The following is a 13,125-nucleotide window of genomic DNA, read 5'->3' as shown; positions in this document are numbered from 1 at the left end:
ACACACACACACACACACACACACACACACTCACTCTCTCTCTGGGGGTGGAAACTAGCCCCTTTGACTGGAGGCGATGATGTTTTGGAAAAGTAACGGGAAAAGATCGCAATAAACAGCACTGATGCGATCTATAGTGTTGTGTTGTTCCGTCTGATGTTTCCTTTCTGATGGGTTCACTTGTGTTAGAAGACACAGCCTCCTGGATCAAGGCAGACTTAATTGATCAGGCCTTTATGTTGCCTGACTGGAAACGGCTCTTCTGATCATGATAAGTTGTGCCCTTGATTACATCAGTAATGTCTATATTGATTCTATCATTATATCTTTCTCACACAATGAAGTAATCGTGTTAAGTGCTTCCCAAGTGGAAACCAGGTTAAGTTTGATTGAACACAAACGCATAAAGTCACTTTTGAATACGTGATCGTCTATTCTTAGACCTCATAGACATGTTTTCTGGGTAAAGTCTGATGTCACCTGTAGAGCCAAGGCTGTTTATTCTTTACACCCCCCCCCCCCAAACATCCTCGGCCTCTGACATCATGGAGCCACATTTCCTCTGAGGTGTTAGCTGGTCCTGTCAGGGTCAGCATTTTCAAAAAACTGCACAGTACTTCAGTACTGTTTTCGTGATAGTTCTGTTGATCAACTCATCAATGAATTGATGGATCATTTCAGCTCCACTCAAACAAACATGAAATGCTTTGCATGTACGTGTGTCTGTCTGTCTGTGCAGGTGAGCATTAGTCTTCCGAGTTAAATCAGACCATTTCTGACCCTCTAAAGCCAAACAAGCTTATTTAAAACTTGCACTATAACAACTACCTCAGTGTAAAAAATCAAAAGCATTTGTCAAATGCATTTGTGTTAAGTTTAAATGAGCCATAGATACAGTTAAGTGCCATAGTTTTTACCACAGTGGTGATAACTTCCCGGATTACTCCCTCCTTTAATGCAAAAAAGATTTGACATGGTAGCTCTGGCCATTCATGCAGTGTGACAGTAACAATTTGTAAACTGCATGTAACCTTGAAATGAACTGCATTGCAATATCCTTAACAGATATGTAAAATTGAGGAGACACTGGTTTGATAACCATAAACAAACACAACTGAGTGGGTCATCAGTCTCTTCTGTCCCCTACACTGCATTTTACAATCAGGGCTGGGTTTTGATTTATGCTATGCTATGCAGACGTTGTTGCCATAAACCAGAGGGTGTAAGTGGAGGTATAAGCTATTCCTTATGATAAAGGTTATAGCAGTAACTTTAGCTATTAAGGAGAACTAAATGCAGTGTATGCTATTGACACTGGCTGGAGTTTGATCCACTTTTTTTTTTTAGAGAGCTGTGACCTCCTCCCACTGACCTGTCAGCTTTTATTTGCTGTCCACCTCCTTACTTGCGTTCAAAGATATTGAAGGGGAGCTGATAAAACTCTGTGGCATGTGGTCAGGTCAAGGTGTTTATCCTAGTTGAGCAGTGAAAGGTTGTTTTTGTATATGTCCCGTTCTGTTCTGTTGTTTGTTGAAGGTGTGGGAGAAAGAGGCCTCCGCAGATTTATGACCTCAGATAGCCCACTCATTAAGTCTGGAGATACAGAATCCATCTGTGATTCACTCGTGACCTGGTGTATTTAAAGTTTTTCTTATTTGTGACCAGACTACATTGAGAGTGGACAAAAGTGTCAGTGTGGATTACTGTATTTGAGTGTGGCCCCAGCCAAAAGCAAACACATTCTGACCTTCACCTGCTCCTGTCACAACTGGCTGCTTCCCACCGAGCGAGGCTTCGATAAGTTTACCCAAGTTTCAACCAGAAAAAAAAAAAAAAAAAGACTGTATTTTCCTTAGCAGGCTAACCTATTTCAGTCCAGTTTAGTCTAGTTTTACCTGCTGTGTTGTGAAACCTGCACACACCACAGCACATACATCAGAGCAGCTGCTGTTTGTGTACAAGATAGCATCAAGTTCATCCCACCTCCAAGTAACCTGCACCCTTTCTAAAGCTAAAAAGGAATTTTCTAATCTGTGAACCTCACCTCGTCTTTTTATAACCTATAATCACACATGCACCCAGTCTTTGTTTACACGTTTCTTATTGTAGTTGAGGTGTTGATTGTCTTGTTGCTCTGCGCCCGCAGGAGGCTCAATTTACATTTTCTTCCAAGCCTCTCAGGCCTTTGTTTTCTCCTTAATACGGGTATCAACAGGTGATCTACTGGCTATAAGGTCTATTCAGAAAAGCTTATCTAACCTGCTGCTGAGACATTGCTCCAAGAGAGAGTTATCCAATTGTAATTTCACACATATTGTGTCATACTTAAGATTTATCTGCCCAAAACAATATTTTTTGTCATCAAAATCGAACAGTAGCTAACTTCTGTTGCCTTGAGCAGTGTTTACCTGCCGAGTTGACAGTGGGTCCCTGCAAGACCTCTCTCTGAGCTTTATACTGACTTCAGAGGAGAAAAAAAGAGACAGATTTACACACATGCGCTCCATGAAGCAGATTTTGGCCAGATCCCGGCAAATCACTGCAATATGTGTAATGCCATTTACAGAGAAAAAACCCATCTTCTGTGGTCAGGCTGGAAAAGCCTCAATAGAAAGCCTGTTCCTGAGACTTTGTTCTGAAATGTTTAGCCTGACATCCTGTTTTGCTGTTTTTCAGGATGTTAACAAGGGCACATAATAAATCATATGTAAACAGTTATATACACACACACACACACACACACACACTCATCTCCCATCACGTATAGTAACACAACATACAAATACACACAAAACCTGAGCACTGCATCATTTTCAAATGTATCATGTCGCACATCATGTAATAATTTCTGAAGGAATCTAATGTCAGTCTACCAGGGGTGCATTCTTTCCCCATTCTCTCATTGCTTCCAGTACCAATATCAATTGCATTACCATTTGACCTACATCACTCCAGAACTGCAGACTTACAGTGAGTTCTAATCCAATCCATATGGTCATGGATGTTCGTGAATGACCACTTGGTGGCAGTAGAGATTGTCATATCCCTGTTGATCTGTTCCCCAAACCTCACTAATGAATAGTTTTTCTGTTCCTTCTTTGTCATTTTCTTACCTTCTTACCCAGATGATCACTCAATTAAATATCTTACATTGCCAGAGAACTTTCTAATCACAGAAATGTAAACTAAATATACATTTAAATACATACACTGAAATTGTTTAAGTGATTTTCCATTAGGACCAACAGCACTGGTATTGTTATGGCAATTGACCATTTACCACCAATATTATTCCTCCAGTGTCTATAAAACTCTGCATTTTGAAACTAGCACGTTATGTTACATAGAAACAAAGCAAAGCCAGAATGTAAAGGCCTGTATTAATGATGTCTACAATGTGCCCTTCAAATTATAGCTCAGCCTGTCACTATGTCTCTCTCCAACCAAGTCTACTGTCATAAATGTACTGTATGTACACTGATGTATGTTTATTGTCCTCAGAAGACAAATTGATTGTGAAATGATCAGAAAATACAAGAGCATCACAAAGAAGTAATCAGGTATTATTTTTATTCCAAAAAAGAGAGCTAATTATAAGCCAATATCTAAATACAAAAGTTTGCTGTTGGATTGAAACAGCGAAAAGAAAGGCAGCCTTATCATTGTCCTGCATCGTTGTAGATGTAGCTATATGAGAATGCTATGTGAAGCAAGGCAAATCCTACACTTTAAATCCCAATCCATCTGTGATACAAAAATGTTAAGGACTGTTAAAATGAAGTGAAAAATAAAAAGCTTAATGTTCACTTGACATAATCATGCATCCCTTGTAAGCTTGACAATTTTTTATTTTTGAGTTAATTTTACTAAAATGTGTACAGTCAATATAGCTTAATTAGTATAATATTAGCATTATGCATTATAGCAGTATAATATAAGGGCTTTCAGGAAAAAAAAAAAAAAAAAAAAAAAAGGTTAGCTGCTAGCTGCCGGGGTAGGCGGCTAGCTCGACCCCAGTGGGCCCTGCGCCCTGCCATCAAGCTGGACGCCTCGGGAGGCGACTTACTCCCAACTTACATGGGCGCAAATCAGGGTTAAAAATAAAAAACACACAACAACAATGTGATTCAAACTTGAACAAATGATAAGTGTTGAGGTTCAACAAAGACACTGTAAAGGAAATTGTTTTGTCATGATCTGTGTATCAATACAGAGCAGAAAACTGTAAAACTCTGCACTCAGTTCCCACTAAGTGTTACGTGCAAGGCTCATGTGTCACACACTGGGAATGTTGTGCACCGAGTTTTACACAGTTTTCTGCTCTGTCTGTACACAGACATCCACAAAAGCATTTCTTCTTTCCTGTGTCTTTGTTTAACCTCATCAGTGATCAAGTGTTCAGTTTTGATTTACATAGTCTTTCTTTAAACAGATACTAATCTCTCTGGCACAACCAGTACTTTTTACCCCCATATGCACAAGCTTGAATTCCTCCTACAGATTCATTTTACAGGTTTACAAATGTTGATTTACAACTACAAACTTTGGAATTATTTGTGAAGATTACGTTACAGCTTTAAAATCATTTTAACCCTGATTTGAGCCTATTTAAGTATGGGGTGTTGTCATGCACATGACTTACCATTTCTTGCTAGTCCATGAACAGAGGACCATAGGTGTGGTATTACTGTATTAAATAAAATGACTACATTCATTGCAGGGCAAACAAGGACATTTTAAGCAGCTCTTTTTATGTGAAATGTTTTGAAGCATATTAAGGACTTAAAAGACTTAGCAATCATCCATTTAAACATAATTTCAGTATGTACAACAGTATGAAAATTAAATTTACTAGTTCAAGCACAACCTGAAAATGTGATATTTAAATGGTACCAACAGCTAACAACTTAATTTGTTTTTCAAAGCATCTGTTGCTAACCTAACATACATATGTTCAGACCACATTTCTCAGCATAAAAGAGGCTATGTTAAACCTTTAATTGCTCGGTTGTGGTTCACAGTTTGTGGAGCTTTGGTCATTAAAGTGATAAATCAAACAGAGTGGTTACTGAGCAGTTCCTCATTAGTTCGTTACATCACAGTAAGTTCCTTTACAACAAATCAGACGTAGCAAGTCTCCAAACAAGTATTTCGATCATAATATTCAAGCCACGGTGACTAATAATTACATGAAGGTTATTTTCTGATGCATTAGTGAGTGTAAGAAACAGCATCATTTTAACTCATCTTAAACATTTAACCATGGGTCTGTGTGGAAAGGTTATTACACAATACAAACTGTTTTCAATTAAAAAAAATAAATAAATAAAAATTGCATATTTACAAAACACTCTGGCGTAATATACTGGCCTTATACTGATGTTTGTCACACTGAAAGTTACCTTGACTCCACCAATTGCATATTTTTCCTAATGCTAACTGCCACTCATCTGTGTCTGTTCAGTTTTGAAACTAAAGCACATGAAAAAAAAAAAAATCTTAGAAATATGCTATTGATCAGTCAAGGTAACTTTTAGTGTGACAAACATTGTATAAATTCAGCATATTGTTTCTCCACACGTGGCATTAATTTTGAAAACATTTTTGTCAGATGTTGGAGCGTTTTGTAAATATGCAAATATTCATTTTTTATAGAAGCAGTTTGTATTTTGTGTAATCGCTTTTCCACACGTACCTATGGTTAAATGTTTAAAATGATATTCTGTTCACTCATTATGTGTATGATTATTAATATATCTGTGGCCTGAATATTATGATTAAAATACTTGTTTGGAAACTTTCTCTGATTTGTTTGTGTGATCTCAGATGTGAGGTAACTTCTGTCAAAATCTGTGAAGATACAGAGATACAGAGCAGAAAACTGTAAAACTTGATGCTCAATCGTCCTACAAAAGAGTGTGACACTGTCTGCTGCAGATCCTGAAAGGTCTGGTAGATTTTACCCCCTCCCACATTAAGAGCAATCAAGTGCAAATGATGAACTATTACAGCAGAAAGACAGACTCTGAAAGTATAGACTCGCTTGCAAATGGCATAGTCTGGAAAAAAAAAAAAAAAAAAAATCAAAGGCTTGCTCTCATCAGTCAGGCTACTGAAGTTGTATAGCTCAAGTTACTCTGAGCCACTGGGGTTAATGAGTTACCTCACTAACCCCATAATTCACAGTAGCTGTGTAGTGTACACCCTAACAGGTCTCATGTAAACTTGAAAATTGAAAATGTAATTTTTCACACATGCGTCTGTTCCAGGCTTACACTGGACTCGGCTTAATGAATAAGAGCAAAGCAGGAGAAGCAGTCAGCAAGTTCCATTTGATATCTAATCTTTTTCTTGCAGTCAGGTGGGAGTAGTTATAGTTGAGTGGTCATATTCCTACAAATGAAAGAAAGCTTACTTACAGGTCATCATATCATGAATAAAGCAACAAACAATTCTAAATCATCACTCTCACTTTAGATATATAAAGCAACTATAAATATGTAGATGACTATGAAGATCCTGGAGCAGCTGCTTCTCCACCTAAGGCCACGGGTTGAACACACACTAGACCCCCTACAGTTCACTGACATGGAACATATTAGAGTGGATGACAGTGTCCTGTAGATGCTCCATTGGGCCCATACTTACCTGGATGAGCCATGTGATTACACAAGGATTGTGTTCTTTGATTTTTTTTAAGTGCATTTAACACCATCCAACCCCCCATTCTCAAAGACAAGCTAGAAGAGATGGGGGTGGAGAGACACATACACTGTAAGATACAGGCCACCTTGGAGAATACCAACCACCCTCTCAACAACATCTTTGTAGACCAGAGAAGCAGCTACAGCAGCAGCCAGCGTCTCATCTGGCTGCACTGCAGGATCTAGACTGAGGTTCAGCAAATCCTTTGTTCCCACTGCCATCAGACTGTTGAACACCTCAGCCTCCGTTATGACACAGATTTAAATCTTAACTGAATACATTAGTGAGCTACTAGACAATTTGAATTTCTCCAAGGGTTTAATAAAGTATTTTATCTTTTTATCTATCTATCTAATCATGTGAGAACAAACCACGGGGATTCGATGTGCTAAACAACAAAATAAACATGACTTTAGGAAATATAATTAAATAAACTACTCACCCAGGAACAAAGGTGAAATGATGGAGGGAACCAGCTCTGCTGAAGGGTGAATAGAGAATGGGCTCAGGACACAGAACAATGGACACTCAAGGCACCTGTGTGAGCTGCCCAGTCAGCACACCTGTGCTCTTCAGGCCAGCAGCCATGTGACCCCACCTCCAACAGGATGTGTTATCTAGGGTAAAAACTAAAAAGAAAATGCTCCGATTTGCATTTTCATTTTCACATACCCATGTGGGCGTTGTATGACCACATTTGAATGAAAACTAAAAAAGCTGTTTGACATTTCATCTTCAAAGACTTCACCTGCTTTACAGTGACAATATTCAAATACAATGAGCAAACAGAGCCTTCAGTCCATTCATTTGCATTTATATGTCACTACGCTCCTTAGGGGTCGAAATGAAAATGCACTCTGTCAGTCCTCTCAACAAGGCTGGTCATCATCAGTGAGGACGTGACTCCCTGTCACTTGTCTCTTTGTCTGTCTGGAGCAGTGGCAGTGATTGTTTTTGAGGTCTGTGTACGACATTGTTTTATATAAGTACAACACGATGGAAATTACCAGATGTAAGATTTAAAGAATTTTAACTCTATCACAATAAGTGATAAGATGCTAAGAGACTGGTAGTTATTCTGATCCCAGTTCACAGCATAGATGCAACCATCTGTGGGTATGATTCTCTTCAGCTCAGTCTGCTCCCTCTGCAGCTCCTCTTTGATCGCCGACCCATATGCACTCTTCTTCTCAGTCAGCAGGGTCTTTGGATCTGGAATCTATTTCAAATATAAAACATATACAAATTATATGAGTTTGATGTGTATTTGATCTCTTCTAATGGTGACTGCACATACAGTAAACTCAGAATTCTGTCTTTATTTTGCAACACTTAGAGTCACTCAACAGCCAAAAAGTTATTTGACTGATAAATCAAAGTTTGGGAGCATGTACACGTCTGAACTGCAGGTCTGGGGTGACCTCTAGTGACAGGACTGAAGTATTGCTCTGTGTCTGAATTGACCTCAACACTCAATCAGCTTTAACAAGACGTGTTCCTGCCATTTAGACATTCATTTTCTAGTAATCATGTACTCAAATATTAAACAATAACAACCATGTAATTTGAATAGGTTTGTTTGGTGTGCGTTTAGGGATTTTTGCTGCTAAAGCTGAGTAAAGTTGCCCTCAAAACCTGGTAACTCCTGTTTATTTTCATTTGATTTAATTGATTTTCACCTCCAGCAAAGACTTTTTGAACCTGAGAAGAACATATTTATATTGATAATATAATGATTCACCAGTGCAGTTTCATAAAAGCTCTCCTATGAATTAAATCTATTTTTCATATTCCCTTTTATTTATGCACTTTTAAGATGTAATGTTCACATATTTTGCAGCAAAACAAAAACTTCAGTTGAGCATGAGTGTAAAATCATATTATCTGCCTAAGTATCTGGGCAGAGCCCTCCTCCTCTGTGCTCTGTCTTAACTGTATGCAGATGCTGAGGGAGAAATGCACGGTCCCCTGGCGTAGCCCTGCCCATATCTAGAGTTACACAGTAACCCGAGAGTCTGTGGGGCGGGAGAGGCAACTCGAGGGAGGGGGCAAAGCAACAGAGGGGTGTGTGTATGCGATGTGAGTTAGATAGAGAGAAAAAGAAAGCAAATTAAAGGGGTGTGTGTGTTTGGTGAGAAGGGGGACTTGAGAGTGTGAGGAGGGAGTTCCCAAAGTTTTCAAAGACGGCGGCACACATCGTACTTCTAGATGTGTTTGCAGAGCCTCATGATACACACGCCAACATGCACACTCCCGTTCAGGTTAAGATGCAGGCACACACGTGTGTTGGTTCACGAGCAGAGGTGTTTCTTCACACATTCTTGTTTCATTAACTTTACTCTCTTGGTCTGAGAGACGTTGGACCTGAAGGAAAGGGGAGGCTGGAAGAGAAGAGGAGAGAAGAGAAGAGAAGAGAAGAGAAGAGAAGAGAAGAGAAGAGAAGAGAAGAGAAGGACAACAAGAATGGAGTAGAAAAAGCAATGGGCTAACCAAAACTTCCCATTGAGGAGATGGACTGAGGCGAGCCAGAGAGAAACAGAGGACAAGACAGTGACTGGACATGGGCAGTGAGCGACTCACCCTGGGATTGCTGCTGCGTTTGGGTATCCTGCTCACTACCGTGTATGTGTGTGTCCATGTTTACTTGGAGACAGGTTGGCGTGGAACACCTGCACCCCTGGCTCTTGAACATCCCATCCAGTCTAAGCAGCAGTTGGGCCAACAAAGCAGAACCAAGCGGGTCACTGCAGAGACCGAGGAGCAGGACAGGAGTGTTAAAAGGAGAATCTCCTATGTTCGAACTCTGAAAAAGGACAGTCCAGCGAAGAAGAGGGATGAAAACAGAGAGGACCCCTCACCTCCATGCTGCCCACCTCTCCGCCCGCACAGAAAGGTATGTTTAAGTTTAATATCCCATCAGGGTTCTGTTCTTAATTGCTGCGATTAAGATTCTTGTAAAGTAATCTGATCCTAAATCAGCGTAGTAGGAGACAGAGCAGCTCAATAAAGGAGCTTTCACTCCATCTCTGTGAATCACTGGCTTAAATCTCAGAAATCCCAGCAGGGTGATGAAGGAAGAACAGGCAGCAGAATCAATGCATGTTCACTGAACGCCTCTGAAATGCTTTGAAGTTGAAAATGACAGTTTGCCACTAGAATTTGTGGCCGTGCAAAGCAGCATTTATTAGCTTTAGTTTTTTTTTGATAATCATAGACGATTTAAACAGGTGTCACTGCAACACAAACTACAAATCAAACACACAAGAAAATCTATTCAAATTCTGCTTTAACAAAGGAGCATTCAGATGCAATGTCTTTTAAAGCAAACACAGCCATTCACACACATACACACACATGCTCCAGGGGCTTGACCTTTGACCTGTGAAGGGTGTGTTAAAGGACCAGCTTAACAAAACTCCCACTTCCTTCTCTTTTACTGTCTCGTTGTGCCTTTTCCTTTCTTCTGTCTACAGTTGATCTCTGTTCTCTTCTCCATCTCAGTAGCCTTTATTTTGTCATTCGATCTCTGCGTCCATCCATCTCCCCTTTGTTCCCTTTCACTGCTAAACTCCACTAACCCTCCCGCCGCCACCACAACAAATCTGCCTTTCTTTAATCTTGCTTTCTTTTGCATTGTTCTCTCTTGCATTTCCTACTTCTGTTACTTTAGGGTAAGACATGCTTGTTTGCTCACATTTGTCTTTAAATCTTTAATGACTTAAACCAACTTGAGTTTCAAATGGCATGAAAATCACCGCAGGGCTATTACGCCACACTGAGAGATCAGCACTCATGCGCCATCAATAACACATAACACCATATGCTCATTGTCCCTGCTTCTTAACACAAAATTTCTCACATAAAATGCCCTGGAGGGGCCCTTAACAAAATTTCTGTGTCATGCGCTCCTTCCGTTTAACCCTCTCTCTCGTTCTCTCTACCGACATTTCTTCTTGCTTTTTCTCCCTTTAGTCTCTCATCTTACTCTCTGTCATGTTACCTTGTTCCTGTTCTTCATGCTCTCATCCTTACTCTTGCTTTTTCATCTCTCCTGTCTGTCTCAATTTGAAGTTTCAGTCTCGCCTCTCACTTCTAACCCATATTTCTCTTAGTTCCTCTCCCTTCCTTCAACCTCTCTCTCTTCTCTTTCCCGCTCTCTCACTGGCTCCCTGTCTCTCGGCACATATTCCTGCATGGCAGATGAAATAATGGCCAGGAAAGCAGGTCTACTGCTCTGCGAGGAAGATGACAAGGACACCTCCAGCAACCTTGATCAATAGCAATGAATGGAGTTCAGAGAACATATAGAAGCTCAGTTATCAGTTTGCAAGGTGAAAAAGGTGAAAATCCATTTTTTTAGTGAAGCTTAGCGCAGTGCTTATACTTTTCTAAGCATTTAATGATTTCAGAATTTCAGGATTTTATCATTTGGTTTGTTTATGTTGGCATTTAGTGAGTTGCAGTGCCGTACTGTAAAACTGAGAGTCAGCACACCTCCAGGCGATTGGCATGCTGTTTAAAGGGCACTGCATCATTTTGGGCCAAAAGGGATCACAAGATTCGTAACATTAACATTCAGCAGTATTTTATATTTCTGTTGCCCTGCCATGTTTGGGGTGTTAACTACAGTATAACTGTTTGTGCTTTCGGCAGACAGGGGGAGGATTTAAGGTTTAGGTTGCTGCCGAGCATAAACAAACTGTTAGCTGTCCCTCACACTTATCTATTTATGAGCTGCTGTTTGTAACCACATCTGCAGTAAACTGATATTAGTGCATATGCTGCCACACTGTCACCTTCCCAAGACTCAGAAGGAAAATAGGCAACTGGAGCTGGAATTGTAGATGTCCACATTTTATTGACTTGAGTTCTGCTGATTTTGCATATAAACCAGCAGGTCTTGAACTGTGCATCTACTGTGTATCATAAATGTGCCAAATGTTACAGTATCATGTTGCATATCAGTACATGACAAATCAAGTATTGTGCAATATGTTCTGTATATAAACACCATAAATGAAGACACACCTTAGAGGGACTTTTTATGTTAAATACTATTTACTACTGTGCACAATATTTAAAGTGGGCTTTATGAAGCTGTAATCTTTATGTAACACTGTCACTAATGTCACTGTTTTGTAATGAGGGCTGAGTGCACCCATTTAAATTTCGCCTCCCCTTATTTTTCTTGTTGCTATTGAACTGATCTCACAGCAAATGTTTTTATCATTTTTCATTTAATATAATCCATCAGTATGGTTGTACACCTGCATTGTGAGTGAGGACACTTTATACTCTGCTTGATTAGGTTTTGCACCAGTTTATGGCATTATACAGTTTGCACATATGGGGTTTCATTTGTGTCTATCAAGATTCAGACACAAATAAAACTCCACGTCTGTCTGGTGGACAATGCTGATTCCATCTGACTTCATCACTTACAGTAAATATTTGCACTTTCATGTTGATTGATTAATGACATTTTACAGCGTACCAACAACTGCAAGGTGACACATCTTTGCACCTGCTGCTGTCGTCCTTGCTGCTGTTTGAAATGTCAAAAGTAAAGGATTTTTTGCTTCTAGGCTTTTGTCTGAGCAAAATGAAGTGAGAAATCATCCAGAAACTCATTCAAGAATGTGACAAAGACTGTTGCTGACAAGTACTGTATATGTGTGTGTATATGTTTGAGAGAGAGAGAGAGAGAGAGAGAGAGAGAGAGAGAGAGAGAGAGAACCAGAAAGAGAAAGAGACATCTAAGAGTCTGTTTTAGTTATAACCAGTCTCTAGAAATCTAATCTCTTTGCTTTCAGACTTCAACATAAATACACACACACACACACACACACACAAACACACACACACACACACACACACACACACACACACACACACACACACACACATTTTCTTTAATGATTTACCTCTTGCAGGCTTTATTCCCCACTGGCAAAACAGGAGTTGGTAAATTATAGACAGAAATAAAATGTACTGGGCCAAACAACAGCAGCAGAGATGGAGGGAGAGAGAGAGACACAGCATTCACTGATGACTCAGCCTGCTGACTTTAACAATAATAAACAGACTGCTGCCCTTAAGTCACAGTGACACACACACACACACACACACACACATACACACCCTAATACAACTCTTTAACTGAAAGCTAAAAAGTCACCACAAGTCACCAGATAATGCCATATGCCAATTTGCATGAGTATGCTTCCTACACTCACCTACTGCCATTGGTAGGTGGGGAACCACCATGTATACCCCACTCTGAATAATTTTCACAAATTAATATCTTGGATAAATACATTATAACAAGGCATCTACAGCTACACTACCAGCTGTGTGAGGCGTATGAAGGCACAGTGGTGCTTTTAGCTAAAAAGGTCATGCTAACATGCTCATAGTGAT

The 13,125-nt window shown here is 39.8% G+C and overlaps 1 protein-coding gene across 1 annotated transcript in view; it reads left to right on the top strand.

Moving 5' to 3' along the window:
- Positions 1-8,791: 8,791 nt before the first annotated feature.
- The window catches only part of mettl24 (methyltransferase like 24), a 31,789-nt gene continuing 27,455 nt past the window's right edge, over positions 8,792-13,125 (top strand). The window contains exon 1 of the mRNA XM_071479299.1: positions 8,792-9,598. Within this exon, the coding sequence (XP_071335400.1) occupies positions 9,266-9,598 (333 nt within the window). The 5' untranslated portion in view covers positions 8,792-9,265. The remainder of the gene's footprint in view (positions 9,599-13,125) is intronic.

The sequence above is a fragment of the Trachinotus anak genome, unplaced genomic scaffold, assembly GCF_046630095.1.
Source record: "Trachinotus anak isolate AG129_WGS33_773 ecotype Australia unplaced genomic scaffold, CSIRO_AGI_Tana_v1 ptg000005l, whole genome shotgun sequence".
Taxonomy (NCBI): domain Eukaryota; kingdom Metazoa; phylum Chordata; class Actinopteri; order Carangiformes; family Carangidae; genus Trachinotus; species Trachinotus anak.
This window is presented reverse-complemented; position numbering and strand designations above follow the sequence as displayed.